Here is a 23,398-nt window from a genome sequence, read left to right on the forward strand (position 1 = left end):
CTTGAGTATCCATTTGTTATATAGCATCCTGGTTAGCTAGATACTAAGAGGGCAAGGAGCAATTGCAGTCAAGCAGTGAATAATCAGATAGATGGCTGCTGTTGGAATGGAGCATGGTTACTTTGGGCAATTGTCTGCACAAAGAAATACTATGTATTAGCAAAAAAACAAGGAGTAATTGCAGTGAAGCAGTGAATAAACGGACCAGATAGATGGATTCTGCTTCCCTGGAATAGAAGCCTAACAATGGTACATAGTCAGCACACCCAGTATACATGATAAGATAGTCTAAGGTGACATTACCGTATCCTCTTCTATACGCAAGACTCGCAGACATATCCTCTAGAAAAAGATGGCAAGTAGCTGCTTACAAATTTGCACTAACTCAGCCGTCCTTTCGAGGTCCATAATTCTGGCATTTTAATCTTAATACAATATAAAAAGTGTATGAAGCAATCCAGAAATTTCTTCAAGATCTTCTCTAATGCGTCTAAGCAGGTATGATCCAAGCTGCATTGCTACACAGCAATAACTATGAAATCATCAGGAGGCCTTGTTCTTTAATATTTTTAGGTACTACCATTGCAGATTTAGGGCCTAATTTAGAGTTTGATGGACGGGGATACTCTGTCACAAAAGTGATAGATATACCGTCCACAATATTACAAGCCTCATGGAATATAATGCTCTTGTAATAGTGCGGGCAGAATGTCTGTCGCGTTTGTAACGCATTATCCCAGCCACCAAACTCTAAATCAGATCATTGGTGTTTTTGTGAATTGTAGGGCTTAATGCCTTTAATGCTACATTTTTAATGGCTTTCACCCAGCAGGCTGATCTGTAACTGTCAGTTCAGCCAAATGTTCAAAAGTGGAGAAACAGTTTAGTTACAAGGCTTACTAAGGATATTCCCCTGGAGCGTCGAGATGGCCGTCAGAGACCACTAAGACTCTGTCCCACCCTATTTCAGAAAAGCCCATTAGGCAGTTTGGCAGCCTCAGGCCCTGACCCAATAGATCCATGCATGGAACATGCATGGAATTTCAATATGGCACCCTGCATACCGCTGCCTTTTTAAAAAAAAAATTTTTTATAAGCAATTTTAATTGATTTGTTTATTCTAAATAACAGAGGGAAAGTGTACGTCACATACACACTATATAAATCAACCAGGCATTAGCAATAGAGCGATTAGAGGGGAAAACAGTAACCACATTTTGTTATTGGGGCATGTACATGTCGTAATATGACCACCAACTCCCACAACTCTTCCCATGTTTATGCCGGCAGCCTCATGCTCGATATATCGCCTCCTCCAGGATAGCATAATGAATACTTAACCACATCGGTGCGGTACGATTTACCGCCCGGTGCTGACCCATAATGAAAATGGGTGTGGTCATGACGGAACGGTTCCGTCATGAGCACAGCTCAACCGATGCTCATGACGGAACCGTTCCATCATGAGCATGGAAGGGGTTAATGCCTTCCTAATTTTTAGTCACAGAACTGCACTCATCCCTTGCAATATGTTAATGAATTTCACTAAATAATCCTCGCTTGCACTTAATCATATTTTGGATTAATCCCTCAAAGTTAGTAACCTAGGATCCAAAAAGGGTGCAATTAAGATGTCTGCAGCTCACAGCTTCACTTCGGACTCCAATATTGCTTGTGGCACCATTGAAAAATAAGTTCCTTTGAAAAACGGTGCTGCAGTTGAGAGGGCGAGCATATGACATCATGCCCCGGAGCAGACAAATCCACAGGGATAACCCAGAAGTTTGGTTCTCATTGCCATTGGAGCATTATTCTTTTGGAATCTCAACAACTGACCTTGAAGAGGCCTCTTTGAGCAGAATAGGAGCAACATCACTTGTAACTTGTATGAATGGGCATATAAATACAAGACTGTTGAGAAGAGAAGAAGCATCCATTTTAATTCAATTTAGGCGTATTCCTAGAGCTAGCATTTTTATTGAGCATCATACCAGCCGATATGGGGGCAATCGTGATTAGCAGGCTATCAATACAAATAGAAGGAGATGTAAGATTGACTTGTTCTCAAGCATTAAGCATGGTGTTCTCGGATTAGTTCACACATAATTCACTCTTTCCCTTATCATTCTTCAAATGTATCCTGCCTTTTACGCCAAATACTTTTTATCAGTTAGGTGATTTAATAATGAGATGGCATATCCTGGAAAAATATAAAGAAAGGCAACTGGACAACCTATTGCAAGAAATCTTAGTTGATTTAATATTTGAATTTGGTTGAGCAATTAAGCTATTTTTCGATTAACTGCAGAATGTTTGTTTTACATGTCTGCTTTTTACAGGAACATATTCAAGTTTTAAGATATTTGCAGAGTGGTCTGCAGAAGTAACAAAGTATCCAACAGAGTAGCTGGTACCACAGTTTCGAGTTGGGCATAGTTTCCACAGGCAGGAGTACTTAGCCTCATCGTTTTCCCTTAATGTGCTTTTTTTTCTACCGTGCTATACACTCCAATTCATGCAATTTGCATCTTATAAAAAAAAGTTATGGGAAGTTTTATAAGTGCCAACGGCTCACATGTGGATGTTGGAGTTATGAGTTGAGAGTAATAATAGACAAGTGGACCCTGTTGGTACTAGTTGCTTAAGTTTTCTACTGTTTAGTAACAAAAAAAAACCACAAAAAGAAATTGAGTCGAATTTACGCCTGTGGAAATGAAAATATGGGACATCAAAATCCCTAATTGAGAATCAGAGGCTCAATCTTGGCTACATATAGTTACCAGCTGAATTTGTTGTATTTTTTGTCATCCTACCGTTTTCTACCTTTTGCTCAGTTGGTATGCAATTTTTCCCCTGAACGCATCTGTCTCAGTACATTATTGATGTAAAATAGTTACATTATGGAATAAATTCTTCCTGTTAAATGATACAATACAATTCTGTACAACTGAAGTAATAAATAACAAGCATTTACAATGCAATGGTTTTGCCTTTGTTAAAGTTAGAGCTATTGGCATTGCTCTTGACATTATTTTTATTTATGTTTTTTTCTAACATAAATAAATGGCATTGTCATTTACAATGCCAATAGCTTAATCTTTCGCAAATGCCACACACAAACACCCACAGAGAGCCCCCCACACACACACACCCACACAGAGCCCCCCACACACACACAGAGCCTCACACCCACACACCCACACAGAGCCCCCCCCACACACTGCAAGCCCTCCCCACACACTGCGAGCCCCACCCACTGCGAGCCCCCCCCACACACTGCGAGACCCCCCACACACACTGGGGATCAACATGAAAATAGGGCAATGACTGAGTTAGACCAAGAAGCAGGGGGTCAGTGTATTCTGCACTCCTCAATACGTTGAATAATAGTGGGTGCAGGGAGAGGCTGAGCAGAGAGTGCAGCAGTGAAGGGACAGTGCAGGGAGGGGCTGTGGAGAGAGTGCATCAGTGAAGGGACGATGCAGGGAGAGGCTGAGGAGAGAGTGCAGCAGTGAAGGGATGGTGCAGTGAGAGACTGAAGAGAGTGCAGCAGTGAAGGGATGGTGCAGTGAGAGGCTGAGGAGAGTGCAACAGTGAAGGGACAGTACCGTGAGAGGCTGAGAGGGAGTGCAGCAGTGAGTGATGGTGCAGTGGAGGAGTGAGGGCTGCAGCCTGGATGGGGGGGGGGGGGGAGTGAAGCGATGGCGCAGGGAGAGGCTGAGGAGAGAGTGCTGCAGTGAAGCGATGGTGCAGTGAGAGGCTGAGGAAAGTGCAGCAGTGAAGGGACGATGCAATGGGGGGCTGAACAGAGAGTGCATCAGTGAAGGGACGGTGCAGGGAGAGGCTGAGGAGAGTGCAGCAGTGAAGGGACGATGCAATGGGGAGCTGAGCAGAGAGTGCATCAGTGAAGGGACGGTGCAGGGAGAGGCTGAGGAGAGTGCATCAGTGAAGGGACAGTGCAGGGAGAGGCTGAGGAGAGAGTGCATCACTGAAAGGATGGTGCAGGGAGAGGCTGAGGAGAGAGTGCAGCAGTGAAAGGATGGTGCAGTGAGAGACTGAGGAGAGTGCAACAGGGAAGAGACGGTATAGTGGAGCTGAGGAGAGAGTGAAGGGATGGTGCAGTAAGAGGCTGAGGAGAGTGCATCAGTGAAGCGATGGTACCGTGAGAGGCTGAGGAGAGAGTGCAGCAGTGAGTGATGGTGCAGTGGAGGAGTGAGGGCTGCAGCCTGGATGGGGGGGGCTGAGCAGAGAGTGTAGCAGTGAAGCGATGGCGCAGGGAGAGGCTGAGGAGAGAGTGCAGCAGTAAAAGGACAGTGCAGTGTAAAAATAAAAATATGGCTTACCTCTAACATAAACTAAAATCAACATACATACCTGTCTGAACAACTCCGTGCATAGCGGTGCACATCGCTGAAGGGAATCGCCACGGGCCATGTTGAACCTAGAAAAGAGAGAATAAACATAAGATTAGCAAAAAAAAAACAAAATGGCTTACCTCTGAAAGAAAACAGAGACAGAGAGTGAGGTAGTGAAAGAGACTGAAAGTGACTTAGTGAGATAGAAATAGAGAGAGTGAGGTAGTGAGAGAGTGAGGTAGTGAAAGAGTGAGTTAGTGATGGAGAGTGATTTTTGGTGGTAGTGAGATAGAAACAATGAGTGATGTTGTGACATAGTGAGATAGAGGAGGACTGAGGTAGTGTAAGAGAGAGTGAAAGTGACTTGGTGAGATAGAAAGAGAGAGAGTGAGTTAGTGAGAGAGAGAGAGTGACGTAGTGAGTTGGAGAGAGAGAGTGAACTTGTGAGCTAGTGAGATAGAGAGTGAGTCAGCGAGAGAGTGTTGTAGTTATTTTTTGAGTGAGTGACTTGTGTTCTAGTTAGGTATTGAGAGTGATATGGAAATAGATAGTGATGTTATGGAGAGAGTTAGTGAGAGCGAGAGTGAGATAGTGTTATAGATATAATTTGAGTAGTGATGTAGTTCTTTTTGTTTTGTGGGAGAGTGAAGTAGATATAGAGTGAGGTAGTGAGAGAGAGTGAGGTAGTGAAAGAATGAGGTAGTGAGGGTGAGAGTTGTGCTGTATTGAGATAGAAACAGAGATGTTGTGAAGTAGTGAGCTAGAGAGAGAGTGAGGTAGTGTATGAGAGAGTGAAAGTGAGTTAGTGTATTTGAGAGAGAGAGAGAGTGCGGTAGTGAGATAGAGAGAGAGTGAAGTAGTGAGTTAGAGAGAGAGAGTGAAGTTGTGTGGTAGTGAGAGAGTGATGTAGTGAACTTTAGAGAGAGTGTCGTGATATAGTGAGAGAGAGATAGTGAGATAGAAATAGAGTGAGGTAGTATATAGAGAGAGTGTGAGGTAGTGAGATAGAGAGAGATTGAAGCAGTGAGTTAGAGAGAGAGAGTGAAGTTGTGAGGTAGTGAGAGAGTGTTGTAGTGAATTTGAGAGTGTCATGATATAGTGAGGCAGTGAGATATTAATAGAGTGAGGTAGTGATGTAGAGAGGGTGAGGTAGTGAGATAGAGAGAGTGAAGTTGTGAAGTAGTGTGTTAGAGAGATAGTTACTGTGGTAGTGATATTGTGATGCTGTGAGAAAGAGAGTTGAGTAGTGAGGTAGAGCTTGAGGTAGAGAGAGAGTGAATGAGAGATAGTGTAGTAGTGTGAGAGATGGTGAGGTAGTGAGAGAGATAGTGAGTTAGTGAAAGAGAGAGTGGGGTAGTGAGAGTGAGGTAGTGAGAGAGAGAGTTTGAAGGGACGGTATAGTGGAGCTGAGGAGAGAGTGAAGGGACGGTACCGTAAGAGGCTGAGGAGAGAGTGCAGCAGTGAGTGATGGTGCAGTGGAGGAGTGAGGGCTGCAGCCTGGATGGGGGGCGGGGCTGAGCAGAGAGTGCAGCAATGAAGGGACAATGCAATGGGGGGCTGAGCAGAGAGTGCGTCAGTGGAGGGATGGTGCAGGGAGAGGCTGAGGAGAGTGCAGCAGTGAAGGGACGATGCAATGGGGGGCTGAGCAGAGAGTGCATCAGTGAAGGGACGGTGCAAGGAGAGGCAGAGGAGAGTGCAGCAGTGAAGGGACAGTGCAAGGAGAGGCTAAGGAGAGAGTGCAGCAATAAAGGGACGGTGCAGGGAGAGGCTGAGGAGAGAGTGCATCAGTGAAGGGCCGGTGCAGGGAGAGGCTGAGGAGAGAGTGCATCAGTGAAGGGATGGTGCAGGGAGAGGCTGAGGAGAGAGTGTAGCAGTGAAAGGATGGTGCAGTGAGAGACTGAGGAGAGTGCAACAGTGAAGAAACGGTATAGTGGAGCTGAGGAGAGAGTGAAGGGATGGTGCAGTGAGAGACTGAGGAGAGTGCACCAGTGAAGGGACGGTGAAGGGAGAGGCTGAGGAGAGTGCAGCAGTGAAGGGACGATGCAATGGGGGGGCTGAGCAGAGTGCATGAGTGAAGGGACAGTGCAGGGAGAGGCTGAGGAGAGTGCAGCAGTGAAGGGACGATGCAATGGGAGGCTGAGCAGAGAGTGCATCAGTGAATGGACGGTGCAGGGAGAGGCTGAGAAGAGAGTGCAGCAGTGAAGGGAGGGTGCAGAGTGCAACAGTGAAGGGACGGTATAGTGGAGCTGAGGAGAGAGTGAAGGGATGGTGCATCAGTGAGAGGCTGAGGAGAGTGCATCAGTGAAGGGACGGTACCGTAAGAGGCTGAGGAGAGAGTGCTGCAGTGAGTGATGGTGCAGTGGAGGAGTGAGGGCTGCAGCCTGGATGGGGTGGCTGAGCAGAGAGTGCAGCAATGAAGGGACGATGTAATGGGGGGCTGAGCTGAGAGTGCGTCAGTGAAGGGATGGTGCAGGGAGAGGCTGAGGAGAGTGCAGCAGTGAAGGGACGATGCAATGGGGGCTGAGCAGAGAGTGCATCAGTGAAGGGACGGTGCAAGGAGAGGCTGAGGAGAGTGCAGCAGTGAAGGGACAGTGCAGGGACAGTGCAGGGAGAGGCTGAGGAGAGAGTGCATCAGTGAAGGGACAGTGCAGGGAGAGGCTGAGCAGAGAGTGCAGCAGTGAAGGGACGGTGCAGGGAGAGGCTGAGGAGAGTGCAGCATTAAAAGGACGGTGCAGTGGGGGGCTGAGCAGAGAGTGCAGCAGTGAAGGGGCTGTACAGTGGGACTGAGGAGAGAGCGTAGCAGTGAAGGGATAATGCAGTGAGAGGCTGAGGAGAGTGCACCAGTGAAGGGATGGTGCAGGGAGAGGCTGAGCAGAGAGTGCACGAGTGAAGGGACGGTGCAGGGAGAGGCTGAGGATAGTGCAGCAGTGAAGGGACGATGCAATGGGGGGCTGAGCAGAGAGTGCATCAGTGAATGGACGGTGCAGGGAGAGGCTGTAGAGAGAGTGCATCAGTGAAGGGACGGTGCAGGGAGAGGCTGTGGAGAGAGTGCATCAGTGAAGGGACGGTGCAGGGAGAGGCTGAGGAGAGAGTGCAGCAGTGAAGGGATGGTGCAGTGAGAGACTGAAGAGAGTGCAGCAGTGAAGGGATAGTACCGTGAGAGGCTGAGAGAGAGTGCAGCAGTGAGTGATGGTGCAGTGGAGGAGTGAGGGCTGCAGCCAGGATGGGGGGCTGAGCAGAGAGTGCAGCAGTGAAGCGATGGCGCAGGAAGAGGTTGAGGAGAGAGTGCTGCCGTGAAGGGATGGTGCAGTGAGAGGTTGAGGAGAGTGCAGCAGTGAAGGGATGGTGCAGTGAGAGGCTGAGAGAGAGTGCAGCAGTGAGTGATGGTGCAGTGGAGGAGTGAGGGCTGCAGCCAGGATGGGGGGCTGAGCAGAGAGTGCAGCAGTGAAGCGATGGCGCAGGAAGAGGTTGAGGAGAGAGTGCTGCCGTGAAGGGATGGTGCAGTGAGAGGTTGAGGAGAGTGCAGCAGTGAAGGGATGGTGCAGTGAGAGGCTGAGGAAAGTGCAGCAGTGAAGGGACAATGCAATGGGGGGCTGAACAGAGTGCATCAGTGAAGGGACGGTGCAGGGAGAGGCTGAGGAGAGTGCATCAGTGAAGGGACAGTGGAGGGAGAGGCTGAGGAGAGAGTGCATCAGTGAAAGGATGGTGCAGGGAGAGGCTGAGGAGAGAGTGCAGCAGTGAAAGGATGGTGCAGTGAGAGACTGAGGAGAGAGCAACAGTGAAGAGACGATATAGTGGAGCTGAGGAGAGAGTGAAGGGATGGTCCAGTAAGAGGCTGAGGAGAGAGTGCAGCAGTGAGTGATAGAAATAAACATAAGATTAGCAAAATAAACAAAATGGCTTACCTCTAACAACAAAACAGCAGCATACATACCTGTCTGAACCACTTCGTGCACAGCAGTGCACACAGCTGCACGGAGACGCCACGGGCCATATTGGACCTGAAAAACAAAGAAATAAACATAAGATTAGCAAAATAAACAAAATGGCTTACCTCTAACAACAAAACTGCTGCATACATACCTGTCTGAACCACTTTGTGCACAGCAGTGCACACAGGTGCAGGGAGACGCCACGGGCCATATTGGACCTGAAAAACAAAGAAATAAACATAAGATTAGCAAAATAAACAAAATGCCTTACCTTAACTGAAAAACAGCAGCATACATACCTGTCTGAACCACTTTGTGCACAGCAGTGCACACAGCTGCAGGGAGACGCCACGGGCCATATTGGACCTGAAAAACAAAGAAACAAACATAAGATTAGCAAAATAAACCAAATGCCTTACCTTAACTGAAAAACAGCAGCATACATTCCTGTCTGAACCACTTCGTGCACAGCAGTGCACACAGCTGCACGGAGACGCCACGGGCCATATTGGACCTGAAGAACAAAGAAATAAACATAAGATTAGCAAAATAAACAAAATGCCTTACCTCCAACAGCAAAACAGCAGCATACATACCTGTTTGAACCACTTCGTGCACAACGGTGCACACAGCTGCACGGAGACGCCACGGGCCATATTGGACCTGAAAAACAAAGAAATAAATATAAGATTAGCAAAATAAACCAAATGCCTTACCTTAACTGAAAAACTGCAGCATACATACCTGTCTGAACCACTTCGTGCACAGCAGTGCACACAGCTGCACGGAGACGCCACGGGCCATATTGGACCTGAAAAACAAAGAAATAAACATAAGATTAGCAAAATAAACAAAATGCCTTACCTTAACTGAAAAACAGCAGCATACATACCTGTCTGAACCACTTTGTGCACAGCAGTGCACACAGCTGCAGGGAGACGCCACGGGCCATATTGGACCTGAAAAACAAAGAAATAAACATAAGATTAGCAAAATAAACAAAATGCCTTACCTTAACTGAAAAACAGCAGCATACATACCTGTCTGAACCACTTTGTGCACAGCAGTGCACACAGGTGCAGGGAGACGCCACGGGCCATATTGGACCTGAAAAACAAAGAAATAAACATAAGATTAGCAAAATAAACAAAATGGCTTACCTCTAACAACAAAACAGCAGCATACATACCTGTCTGAACCACTTCGTGCACAGCAGTGCACACAGCTGCACGGAGACGCCACGGGCCATATTGGACCTGAAAAACAAAGAAATAAACATAAGATTAGCAAAATAAACAAAATGCCTTACCTTAACTGAAAAACAGCAGCATACATACCTGTCTGAACCACTTCGTGCACAGCAGTGCACACAGCTGCACGGAGACGCCACGGGCCATGTTGTATCTAGAAAAGAGAAAAAAAAACTAAGATTAGCAAAATCAAAAAGATAGATTACCTCGAACATCAAAAGAGCAGCATATCGGAACCAGTTCGTGCACAACGGTGCACACAGCTGCACGGAGACGCCACGGGCCATATTGGACCTGAAAAACAAAGAAATAAACATAAGATTAGCAAAATAAACCAAATGCCTTACCTTAACTGAAAAACTGCAGCATACATACCTGTCTGAACCACTTAGTGCACAGCAGTGCACACAGCTGCACGGAGACGCCACGGGCCATATTGGACCTGAAAAACAAAGAAATAAACATAAGATTAGCAAAATAAACAAAATGCCTTACCTTAACTGAAAAACAGCAGCATACATACCTGTCTGAACCACTTCGTGCACAGCAGTGCACACAGCTGCAGGGAGACGCCACGGGCCATATTGGACCTGAAAAACAAAGAAATAAACATACGATTAGCAAAATAAACAAAATGCCTTACCTTAACTGAAAAACAGCAGCATACATACCTGTCTGAACCACTTTGTGCACAGCTGTGCACACAGCTGCACGGAGACGCCACGGGCAATGTTGTATCTAGAAAAGAGAAAAAAAAAACTAAGATTAGCAAAATCAAAAAGATAGATTACCTCGAACATCAAAAGAGCAGCATATCGGAACCAGTTCGTGCACAACGGTGCACACAGCTGCACGGAGATGCCACGGGCCATATTGGACCTGAAAAACAAAGAAACAAACATAAGATTAGCAAAATAAACCAAATGCCTTACCTTAACTGAAAAACAGCAGCATTCATACCTGTCTGAATCACTTTTTGCACAGCAGTGCACACGGCTGCACGGAGACGCCACGGGCCATATTGGACCTGAAAAACAAAGAAATAAACATAAGATTAGCAAAATAAACAAAATGGCTTACCTCTAACAGCAAAACAGCAGCATACATACCTGTCTGAACCACAAACCCGTGCTGCGTGACACTGGACCCAGGGAACAAGGCAGCAAGACTGGGGAGTCTAACTAGGAGTGGGGATGCGAATTAGACCGAGCAGGAACTGTATCAGGCCACTCGACAGACTGTAAAATTGAGAAGCCAAGCTAGGCAGCCAATATTTTAATAGTAATCAATCTTTGCTCAATCTAATGTTGTTGCTGGGATTGGAAGACCTCGCCGGAATTCGGGGAGATATCTATTGGCATCACTGGTTTGTACACCCGTGTGAGTGTTCAGTGAAATATTTAGAACCTTGAGTCCACGTGAATATTTTAGCGACAATTTCTAATTTGCACCTTTCGGGTTTCCCCGTTTGTGACACAAATATCTAACACACTCTCTCTCTTTTGTGTGTTATGCAGGTGATGTTCCACTTGTACATTAATAGTTGTTTTGCCTTGCTGTAAAGTAAGTTAAGAAGTCAGCCATCGTTGAATGGGTATTGTTCGGTTATAGAGCCAACACCTGTGGCAAAATTCGAATCGGAAACAGAGTGACCATGTGGTAAGGCGTGGAACAGTATTAGCTCCCCGCATATAGTAATCAGATGCGAGAGTTCTCCACGACTTTCACTTTTTGTCCGTTACGAAAACGACAACTACGTGTATTTTAAGAAGGAAGTACTACTGAAGTGCAACGATTTACATCTTCAGCTTTGATCACCTACGTTTTCCACCAATAGCTGCGCGTCCTAGTTGGCCCACCCTACCGGCAAAACCGCTTACCTGAAAGTCTTTAGCCACGGAGAAGGAGACCCACGGAGAAGGAGACCCGACAAGTCACCACGGAGAAGGAGACCCGACACGTCACGCCAGGATCAAAATTCCACCAATAAGCAAGAAGGCAGGAACACCGGCAATGCCGGACCAGATTCGGGGGCGTTCCCGGCTTTTGGCTGACGTCGCGTGACGTAGCCAAAAATTCTCGGGAACGCCCCCGAATCTGGTCCGGCATTGACGGACAGGCCCGTCTTCCAATGGCTAGCCTCCATTTATGGAGCTAGCCAATGAAAGACGGAGGCCGTTCCTGTCTCCCGTATATATCTCAATAGGTTTTCGCCTGCGCGAAAAAGATGCGCAGAGCGCATCTTTTCGCCAGGCAAAACCTAAAAAGCAGATGAAAAGTTATGGGAAGATCTGCTGTGGGCAAGTAAATTACCAAACAGTAAAGAATTCTGGGGCAAAATCAATAAACTAATGAAAGGATTCGGAAAGCAATACAACATCGGAATAAGTGAAAACACTTGGTTAGAATACATTGATAAATTGTACAACCCCGAACTAGGAACAGAAAAGGCGGATGCAGCAAGGTCACTGAATGTAAAGGAAAAAGAAACGTACCCCGAGACAACCGGTACTACTATCGAAAGTGGAAAAATCCAGTTTAGCGGGGAAGCAGATGATCAAACTTTGACAACCGTTAAACACATAAAAACATTGATAAAAAATCTGAAAGCGGAAGGAGCAGCAGGCCCAAACGGGCTACCCAATGCCCTGTTCAAACGAGACCCGGACGTTTGGGCAAAATATCTAACCCCTCTTTTTAACCAGGTTTTCCGAGAAAACAAGATCCCACAGTCCTGGAGCGGTAATCTGTTCCACCCAATTTATAAGAGCGGCACCAGAACAGAACCCGGGAATTACAGGTTGATTGCCCTGATCGACGTAGAGGCCAAACTCTATGCCTCATGTATCCTGGAACATCTACAAGAGTGGACAGAGGAAAACAACATCATCCCAAAATTTCAAACAGGCTTCAGACGGGGTATGGGCACCATTACTAATCTAACAGCCTTGACAATTCTTACGGAAAAAGCTGAAAGGAAAAAGGGAGTATTAGTGGCTTGCTACATTGACCTAAAAGCGGCATTCGACAGAGTGCCGCGGGACCGTTTGTGGAAGAAACTTAAAGTATGGGGATTGCCACAGCCACTGATTAATGCAATACAATCACTATACAGTGAAACATGGGCCACTGTTAAACTTGGGGACGGACAAAGAGTCTCCTCAAAAATAAATATAACAAACGGACTAAAACAGGGCTGCGTCCTTTCACCATGCTTGTTTAATTTATACTTAGCAGACTTGAACAGTCATTTAGAACAAATAAATGGACACCCTCCGATTTTGGCAAAGGAGCCGGTTCAATACTTACAGTATGCAGATGATATTGTCCTGGTAAGTCAAACTCCGATAGGGCTGCAAAGGACAATAAACAAACTTATAGACTACCTGGACACCCAAGGTTTAGAATTGAATAAATCTAAAACGAAGGTGGTAAGATTAGCGGACCCAAGACAAGTAAACTATAAATGGTATGCAAAGAACTGTCAAATAGAGGAAACAAGTGTTTATAAATACCTAGGCATTAAAATGTCAAGAAATCTGTCAACGGTGGAGCAGAAAAAGGAGATTACATCAAAAGCCCAATCCTTAATATTTGCCTACAAACAATTATCCAAGAAACTGGAAAGCCCTTCACACGGGCATCTCTTAAAAATTATGGCAGCCCAATTGCTACCAACCTTGTCCTACGGTCTGGAAACCTGGCATGGCCAAGAATGTAACATCTTAAACAAATTACAAACCAAGGTTTATAAAACGGTATTCAACCTCTTCAAAGGTTCATCGCCAGCACAAATTCGTTTGGAATTCGGATTACAGAACCAGGAATTCCAAAGGAAGGCAACCATGGTAAATCTATGCTGGAAACTCAGAGCAGCAGAGTTGGGAACTTTAAACAACTTATGCTGGTTCGAAATAAAACAACAAATGGAGCAAAGAACCCCAAATACTTGGGGGGACCAACTGCGGATAGCACTGGATGAATTAGAGATCAATGGGCTTTGGAACAGCAAGATGGAAAAGTCCACTTTTAAAAAAGCTTGCAATAACAAAGCAAAAGCATTATCCTTCATGGAGGATAAAAGGGGATTACTAAGACGCCGCCACGCATGGGTCATAATAAATTCTTACACACGGCTAAGACCACAACCCTATCTAGCAGCTCATTTCCGATTGTCCTTAAAAAGGAGATTCATGGCATACAGATTTGGAGACCTTTGTTCATCAGACTTGGCGCCCTCCTGGAAAAACAAGCATCAAACAAAGACATGTCGTTTATGTGGCTATCACACTGAAACTCTGAGCCACTTGCTGTGTGTCTGTGAAACTGTGAAATCAGAAAGAAGGAAGCTGCTGAGAACTGTTTTTAATGATTTAAACATCCGCACCTGCAGACAGGCGGCGACAAGTTGGCTGGGTGCCGCATCAAACATTTTAATATGCAGGGGGGTAAAATTTATGATAGCTGTAGAAAGCTTACTTATAAACGAGGGCAAAGACTGAAGGCTTGGTGCCACAAAGGAAGTATGTGGAATTTTAAGAACTGAAAAGGTTTTAAATGAAATGTGTTTTATATGCTTTATGGTTTGTGGAAACCAAATAAAGTTATTTTTGACTGACTGACATAAAAAGCAGATGAAGTTTTCTTTTGCTGTGTTGCTATTTATGGGACATGCTTTCCATGTTGACATGTAGCTGACCTTCTTTATTCTATAGAACGTGGAGGTGTGCAGGCGCTGAGCGGGGCATGAAGGAAAGAAGGAGCAGGCGGTAGAAAGAAACACCCTTAATTGATTGTTGCCTCTGATGCTCTAATTGATGATACCGGTGTGTCCCTCCTTTCAGTGGCAGAAGTTCTTAATAAGTGCTGATGTGGTGGCAGCAATTCATACACAGAAGAAGAAATAGTCAATGGTTCTATTACCTGCAGGCCATTTGGGAGTGGGGGACATTGGGAGGGGTATGTAGATAAGGAGCAAGTGGGGGGGAGATGACCATTTCTGTTTGTTTGTTTGTCTCTCCCACGTCTGATGCATGGCACCCTAGCAGCAGGATAGAGTATATTTGTGATATCCTGTGTTATTTTTAGAAATGCAACTTCAGCATGGTTCTGGTAAAATAGCTTGGAATCAGGCTTTTGACCAAAATGGATGACGCTGTAAATCTTTATAAACACTTGCCCATTTGGTTACCGTCTTCTCATTTCCAATGCGGAAATAGTAGTCCACATACACTATTAATTTGTGACTGGTGTACTCGCACGAAGCCCTTATATTTCTTTTTGTTCCAGTTTATTTATTGTTACTTTTAGTAAAACAAAAGTGCCATACAATTACAAGCATCATTTCAACTCGGGCGTAGAGGGGCATACATCACAGGAAATAACAATTCAGGCAACAGTTCAGTGCATGGCCTAGAGCCTAGCCCGCAGCAACTACCATGGAGGCACTTGCTAATATGCGTTACAGGGCATATGGGAATTAGACGCTGCTCTTATGCCACTAATAGGAGCTGATGAGTATGGCACTTTGAAGGGAGGGGAGAGGAACAAAGTTCTAGGGAATAATAATATCAACTGATACTCAACTCAGATCTCTGCTACTATTCTTCACTCTCAAACTGCCTGTACAACCCACACAGCTGTAGGATCAATGGGTACATATCTAGTTGCATCCCTGGAAGATGATAAGCGAGGTGGGAAATATATGATGGGGGTGGGGCTAGAGTGGGAATACGCGCTATTGTGTCAGCTCCCGCTGTTATTTCCGTGCATGTTACGGAGACCTGGGGCGCGTCTCGGACTGCAACCTGCGTGGAAAGTCCTGCAATATAACTGTGACGCTATGCCACTCAGATGAAACCCTTAAGACCTAGGCGGCCATCTTAGGTGTAGGCCCGCATAATTTGAATAGAAGGCCTTGAACCTCATTATGATGGAGACCCTAATTAAATACCATTACTGCCTCATGGAACTTGAAGCTGTCCAGAATCCGCAACCTACAATTGTAATAATTTCTCTAAGCACAGTGTAAGTTTGAAAAAATGTGAACATTTATTGTATTTTTGTAAAGTCTGGCCTCTGGAAATCTTTTGGGTGTAGTGTGCACTATATAAAACTACAAATAAATGAATAGGATGGAATGGTAGCTCTGAAACAGGAGCATGTTGCCATGTTGCGAGCAACTGAGAGATGAATGGGTCAAAGAAAGAAAGCAATATTTGAAGGCAGTATCACTTGTGTACACACTAAAGGTCATCAGATATGCTGCCAAAAATCTGGTTAACCATTGCCATACTTGGTTGGTCGTGCCAAAACCACAGCTAATCTTACTCAATGAAAGTAAACACTGGACATCTTAGGGGCATTCTTGACCTATTTCCATGAACATAGCCGAGCAGTGTAGGATTCTGGAGTGCAGGCTTCTCTTTGTTGGCATGGTCTGGCTGTGTCTCTTTGGATCCCAAGTGTGTTGAGATTCCCCAATCGTCAAATAAAAAGCAAACATTGAAAAGAGGTTAGACTGTAAATCCCATCACATGGAGTACTGAAAGGTGGGGCTGTCGTTTCTGATGGTGTCCGTGTTTTTTACCTCTGTGCACAGTATACAAAGGACATGGTACAGATGGTCCAAAGCAACATCAACAACGATGCTTCCATGATCTATAAAAAATATATATATATATATTGCCCACAGTTGTAGCAAACAGGTTGTGTGTATAATTAAACAGTGCATTCATTTGGAGTGTTATTATGTGAGGAATATGAGAACTAGAAGTCTATAGTTTATTTTTCTAAGTAACTCGCTTCCTGATACAATTTTCAAAATGGCAAACAGCTCTTTTGTAATGCTCATTTTTGAGAAGTTTTTCTACATGTTGTTAGAATAACACTATATCAGAATAATCTTCATGATATCCACGTCTCCCTCATGACGTGTGTTTTTGTATGTTTTTATTTAGCAAATAGGGTGTTTTGACTAATGACCCTTTTTGTACGTTACTCTGCAGTAATGTGATTAAAAATTATGACATTCAGGAAACTCTAACACTTTCTTTCACAAAATGAAAAAGATTAAGTATTTAAGTGAATTTAATTGGGCAATATGTTTCCCTTTTTTGTGGAGCTAATCAAAAATATGCATTTTGAAAAGCCCTAATAAATTTCCTGGGGATCACACTGATGCCATTAGATGTATTGAGACCAAGTGTTTATTTAAAACGTTCCTGGGATAAGCCCTTAATAGAATTCACAACAATATAAAAAAATACAGCACTTAGGACCGGGGGATGGTGCGGATTAGTAATTGGGCTACTAGCACAGTCTCCTTTTTCAAGGTGAAATGATTGGCACATAGCCCTGCCTTGTGGTGTTATCTATGTGTGACTTGGATTCACTGGTTATGCGTCACTTCTCATGAGAAACTAATAATGTAGCTGAACCAGGAACAGCTAGGGTGCAGTCGACTCGTCATTGTGGACAGTATCACATGCCAGTAGTACTTTATTTGTACCTGCAGGAATCTCTTGGTTATCCCATGCATGTCTTACCCCTGGAAGTCGTACACCAATCAGGGAAAGGCTTAATAGCCTTGCACTTCCCAACAAGGAAGGGAAAACAAATTCTTACAACATGGCTGCCTTAGTTGCAACAGACAGGTTACTATAGGACACGCTGTTTCTTTGTTAGAGAAGCAACAGAAGGTAGAAACAATAGTTGACCATAGAAGATCTTGATTAGGGGAAAGAGGAAAACCAAGAGGTATCCGACCCTTTGTAAGAAATGAGAGGTGTGTAGCAGTGGTAGAGACTTGTTCTCCGCATAATTCGAGGATAAAGCTGGAGCAACAAGATGCAGATCTCAAAATTATGAGCAAAAGAAGTACATCGAGTTCGAAATGAAACCTTTTAGCCAGAATTGTTTGGGTACTTGTTTTCACCAGAAGTTTTTTTTTTGCAGTTTGTGCAAAAAAGCTCAAATTTAATTGTGTTATTTAAGGACTTTTTTGGCAATATGTTTTAATGTGATAGTTTGACTCTTTGTCTGTTCCTTTTTACATATGCTTGTATTACATTTATTATTCTCTTGATGTAAAGCTGTGACTGTGCTATGAAACAGCTTTGTTAATGGTGTGTATTCATATGTTTATGGCCTTGTTCGCATAAATTGCAACACAGAAATACATCACTTTCATTAGATATGCATTTTTAATGCTGTGTAATATTGGTACAGTTACTTAACTACACTATAACATTGTGTTTTAGGCCACTCCTGATCTCCTGAAGGGACAGCAACAACTTGCACAGCAAACCAATGAGGAAACAGCAAAGCAGATTCTCTATAATTACCTAAAAGAAGGGTTAGTATTATTAGAAGGATTTATTTTGTAGAGTGCTTTTGTTCGGAACCCCTTACTTAGTTGTGTTTTCAGTGGGTTAGCTGTGACATTTGCTTGTAGTTTGAATAGTTTCCTCGTTGTAAACCCATTAGCATTGAATGCACATCTAATTACAGGACAACAGGGTGAATTGCAAACATGTCTCTGTGGTGTATCTTTTCACATCTTCAGACTTTCTTCAAATATACTATGGTATAAGTTCAAGGAGCAAAAAACTCTCAGTGCTGTAATCATAGGGGCTGCTGTTGCTAGTACACGTACACCTTCATTACACGTTTATCGAAATCCCGATCCGGCCTTCTTCAGAAGTGAGTCGCTGAATTAGAATTATGCTTTTTGGAAGGAACCCGCTCCCTTCTGTGGTTATTGTCGAGATACTTTCCACCTGCAACAAACTGGCAGATTATATCTAGGGAATTGCATCCAAATAAAGTTGAAAAATGTGTGGAGAGCGGTTCACAAACACTAATTTCTTCAGTTACTCCCCGTTTCATGGACCAAAACTCGTAATGGAGCAGTAGTATGGTGTCTGGTAATTACTGTATCTTTGGTAGCGGTAATTCTGGGCGCAGTATTCTCATCTATTTTTACCCCAAATCACAGCGTGCCACTACTTAGGACTGCTTTATCAAAGGGACTGGATCTCAGGCCAGAACAGTGACTCTGCAATAGCTTTTAGTGCCAACTGTGTAGAGAGCTTTTTCTTCACTCTTGTCTGGTAATAGATCAATTATTGATGATTCTGGTGGCGCACTAGGCGACTATTTAGAATGGCATTGCCATAACACAGGCCCAGACGTAAGGCCAAAGTTTCCCTGCTCCACTTGCATTTCATGAGTAGGAGTTTTAAAAATTAGCATACTTTGCTTCTGTGTAATTATTCAGAATTTCACAAAAATGTCAATGACTCACATTTACGCGTGATTGCATATAATGTAAAACCGGCATTTGGCGGAATATTTTAGCTCAAAATAAAAATAGTAGGATGCATTTTGTGCTAACAAATAGGGGAACACGACACAAGCGCTGCAAACACCAGCCACTCACATTCTGATAGTTTCGTTATTTCTGTGTGCATGTGACTTCTTGTATCAAGAGTAAATTAACGAAATTATGCGAGATTGCACCTGCCTAACAGATGATTTGTCTAGACCTACTCATTACCCCTGCCCTCGTTGAAATATGCACCTAAATGAAGCTATATTGTTTATATGAGAGTAAATTGGTTGACTTACGGTTAAATAAAACTGAAGTTAAACTGTTGTGTTGATAGCATCTTTCTCTGTTCCTGTGCAGTGAGCCTTGCACTGGTTTTCTGGTGAACCTTTGTTACTACACTTTGATAAATAGAACGATTTGTAAGATGTCTTGACCATTTGAAAAAAGTATGCACATTAATTCTTCAGATGTGGTCTTTATTCATGTTCTAGGAGCGCTGATAATGACGATGCCACAAAAAGGAAAGTGAATCTGGTTTTTGAAAAAATCCAGACTTTAAAGTCCAGAGCTGCCGGCAGTGTGCAAGTAAATGCTCATGTTTGTTCTTCTACATTTTTTCTTTAAATGCAACGGGGTGATATTTAAATCTGTAGTTCGTGCTTGTTCGACCTGGTTGCAGGCTTTTGAAAATGTGGTATATTCTTTCATGAATGTTTCTATTTGTGATGGCTGCTTCATGTAATAACTAACCTCCTTTTTGGGCAGCTCTACTGTGGACACTGCATGTATTTGAAAGCTGCCTTCCATTTTCTGTGCCTAAAAGCAGACTCTGTTCAGGTTTATGGATAGAAGATCCCAGGACAAATACAGCCTTTATCGGCCATTCGAGGTAAAGTGGGCAGTGATTTATTTGTTAGGCGGGTGTGACCAGGTCAAAATGTTGTTTTTACCGTTCTCGTCAGGTAGGCTGTCACATGTGTATAATGGGTAGTTGTCTTATCGTTGTGGCTATCCTGATCCATCCATCTGCAGTTTGTAACAGTGCCCCTTTATAGATGACACAGGCCCGCGTATTGAATGCAGCAGACCTCCCGTAGGCTAGATTTCTCTACCTCACCACCTTTGGGGGCCATGACGTGTTGTCCAACACTAGGCTCAGGTTGCGGACTATGAGCGTTGATGGATTTCATGCCAGAATCTGAGCAGAGCTGCAGACCCAGCAGCATACTACATCATGCACATGTGACCGTGGAACATTCACAGCCAATGATTCTGCTCCCCGATTCAGTGTTCAGCCACTGTCTTTGTTTTGTCAATGGGGCAGCAAACCCCTCTTCTACAGGACCAAGAGCTCCTGTTGTACCCCCGTGGATTCTTACCAACTCTTGTACCATGCATAAATGCTACAAATAATTTCAAACACAACACTTTTAACAAAGTATCCCAAAAACGTATTGCTGACCTATTTAATTGAATAAGCAAGTCTCAAAATAGACCTCCTCCTCTTTTGCACAAAATCCCTTTTTGAATTTAGATATTTTATTAGGAACGGAGTGTGCCAAAACTTCCTATGTGTCCCTCCTTGCCAAAACTTCCTATGTGTCCCTCCTTGCTCGTCAGAAATCTATTGATTTTAATCTTTAAAAATTTCAAGATGACAGTTAAGTCTGCAGATGTCAATTTTGTGCTATTTGTAGTCCACTTTCTGGTCCTTCTGGAACAATGGCTTCTGTCCGCTTCCTAACTTAGAAACATCTTTTCCTCCAGGACTAAACTCATGTCAGGCAGTCTCCCTCCAACTTATTTAACCTAGTCCAATCCAGTGCTGTTCATTGTTCCTAAGAATTCTATTCCCATATCTCATAAACAAGATGTTTCTAACCTTAACTGCTTCCCTTCTACCTCCATCCCTGTTAATCACCAACCTATTTTCTAAAACAATGCATATGATCAGGTCCTCCACACCCTAGATCATCTCTTCCAACACCCTTACAGCTTCCCTCAAACCGACCCCACTCTAGCTGATATTCTCCCTGCCCCCTCTGTCTTCCTTTGTTAGCCTCTCATATGATTTGAATAGATTAGATCTCGGCATTTTGATTGCTCTACACCTACGATGGAAGATAGTGTCCTGCCACAGGTTAGACAACACATCACTCACCAGCATGAGACTGAATAGCCCATACACTCATGTGCCTGACAGTCACCGTTCAATCCACACACAATGAGCCTCCACCTGCTGCACCTCGCCACAGTGGCTCATCTGCCATCAGTCACCTTGCTGTCAGTTAATCAGCATGGTTCATATAACAAATCAACTTTATTAACATTAATTCAGCTCTGCGTTCCAGTATTCTCTTATTGTCTTTTCCAGACATGGTCAGTGGTGTATGAAGTGCTTTCAGGCGAAACTTGGATCTTTGTCGTCATAGAATGGTCTCTGAAATTTCTGTATCGGACATACATATCTGCTTGATGACAGATCAGCATAAACCTTCCTTGAACACCAAGGTCTCTCAGTACCTGTTATGGTTTCACCCATTGTTATTTTTTCTGGGCAAAGACCAATGCATTCAGCATGGTGTAAAGGATTACACTGAAAATGATTGTCGCCCAATTTGGCAACTCTTCTCTTCACTGCAGTACTGTAGGTCAACTGGAGTTTGTGGATACAATTGCCAATCTGGACTTAAATTTTAAAAAACTTGATAGAAACGTGGCCCAGTGACACCTTATTAAAATAAATCATGGCTCTCCTACTTCGTACTGATTGCTTAATCTGCTCGTAAAACCTAACTGGTGATGGGGTCACTGTCCTCCATAAGAAATATTTTGATTATAAACCGATACCAAATCATACCTCATTTTATCATCTCTATGCTTACTCCGCAGTTACCCTCACCCCAGCTAGTAGACCTGTGGAGTTAATTTTCCTAACTCGTTTCTGCATGAAAACAATCCTACTCAGTAGTGCTGCACACCCACTCCTAATAAAGGCTCCACTCTTGATGTGCGCATTTCCAAAATATACATTCTACTTTGTAAAAACCCAACTTCTGTAGACTGACAATTTCCAGATACAGTTGTCTCTGGCATTCTTTCAAAATTAAAAAGCATTGGCAAAGGAAAATGGTCTTGCCTTTGAGCTTTGAGAATATCTTTTAGCCACGTTGCACAGTAACGTGGCTAAAAGTTTTTTAAAAAACCTATGATCGTCATAGTGCCTTTTTTATTTGCTGACAAAATGGGAGGTAATGCAGAGGAAGAGAGAGAGGGCGTGTTGGGGGGAAACAGACAATGAAGGTTGTGGAGAAAAATGCACTAATTTGCGTCCAGTGTTAGCCATGTTATAGTCCTTTTTAGGTCGAGCTCGACCTGCATTCAATGCGAAGCATTGATTCTAGTGTCTGCTCGGAAGCTATTGTCAGCCGTTTCTAAGAATGAAGACACAAGTCAGAAGCGCGCTTTTGCAGTCTCAGTTTTGACCGCGGGAGCGTGCCTCTGAGCCGTGCTTGCGCAGACGCACACACATCCCCTGCTTTCACTTGGCTTGCATGCAAACACGGCGAACACACACACACAGCCAGCCCCCACCCCCTGCACACACAAACACAGGCTCGCGCACACATACGCTGCCGCCCTCTACCCCCCTGCAAACACACACACACACACACATACAGACACGCACACACACAGACACGCACGCATACACCCGCCGCAGCCCCCTAACCCCCCTGCACATACACACACACACACACACCCCGCCCCCCTTTACAAGTAAGCCCCACTCACCACATCGCCGACAATCCTGACTTCGGCAGCCACCGCGGGGCTCTACCTCAGGCATGGGAGCCCCGCCCGCATCACCAATGCTGCTCTCTGGCAATCTGTGGATGCGGGCTTCACGCAGAAGGCGGAAGTCCCGCCCCACGACCGGCTTCACGCTGCCGAACTTCCGGTTGCTAGGTTTTGTAGCGCCCCTATCCTGTGGTCCATTTTTCGGTGCCTAGTTTTTACTGTCAGCTGTTCTTGAATGGTAGAAAAATCCCTTCCCATGTCCTTTCTCTAATTGTGTGCGAAGGGACAGTTCTGAAATGGCTCGTACCCCGGGGGCATTAACACTCTCGGCAACATTCGCTGGTAATACGAGCAGGGCAGCTCGGAAGATGAAACCCGTAGCTCACAGGCATCATTTAGAAGCTTTTGCACATTACAGGGTGTTCATTTCTTACTAATTACTGATAAATTGATGTTTTCAACAAAAACAATACCCAGTCTTCCCTGCCCTTAGAAGTACGGGAGATGCGAGGTTTTCTGAATGTACAACACGTCCCAAGTCGCTTCACTTTCTGAATGGATCTTTTACTGCAGGCTTGCTGCAGCGCGGGCTGAGCGTCCCCGCTCTGCTTTCATCGGTAGCTGTATTTAATCACTTCGGAACCCGGGTGGGGGGATGTTCGAGCGCACTTTCGCCCCTCCCTCCCCCCGCCAGCATTTCATTTCTATTCTGCGCCCGTCTGTGGCTTT

The 23,398-nt window shown here is 44.4% G+C and overlaps 1 protein-coding gene across 2 annotated transcripts in view; it reads left to right on the plus strand.

The window, feature by feature from the left end:
* Positions 1-23,398, plus strand: part of CGNL1 (cingulin like 1) — a 579,392-nt gene that overhangs the window by 195,620 nt on the left and 360,374 nt on the right. Inside the window, exons 3-4 of one of the 2 annotated variants that reach the window (XM_086958373.1) lie at positions 17,799-17,893; positions 19,363-19,468. In XM_086958373.1, coding sequence (XP_086814499.1) covers positions 17,799-17,893; positions 19,363-19,468 — 201 coding nt within the window. The remainder of the gene's footprint in view (positions 1-17,798; positions 17,894-19,362; positions 19,469-23,398) is intronic. The other variant, XM_086958374.1, reaches the window with a different exon arrangement.

This window comes from Lissotriton vulgaris, chromosome 2_1, assembly GCF_964263255.1.
Source record: "Lissotriton vulgaris chromosome 2_1, aLisVul1.2, whole genome shotgun sequence".
NCBI lineage: Eukaryota > Metazoa > Chordata > Amphibia > Caudata > Salamandridae > Lissotriton > Lissotriton vulgaris.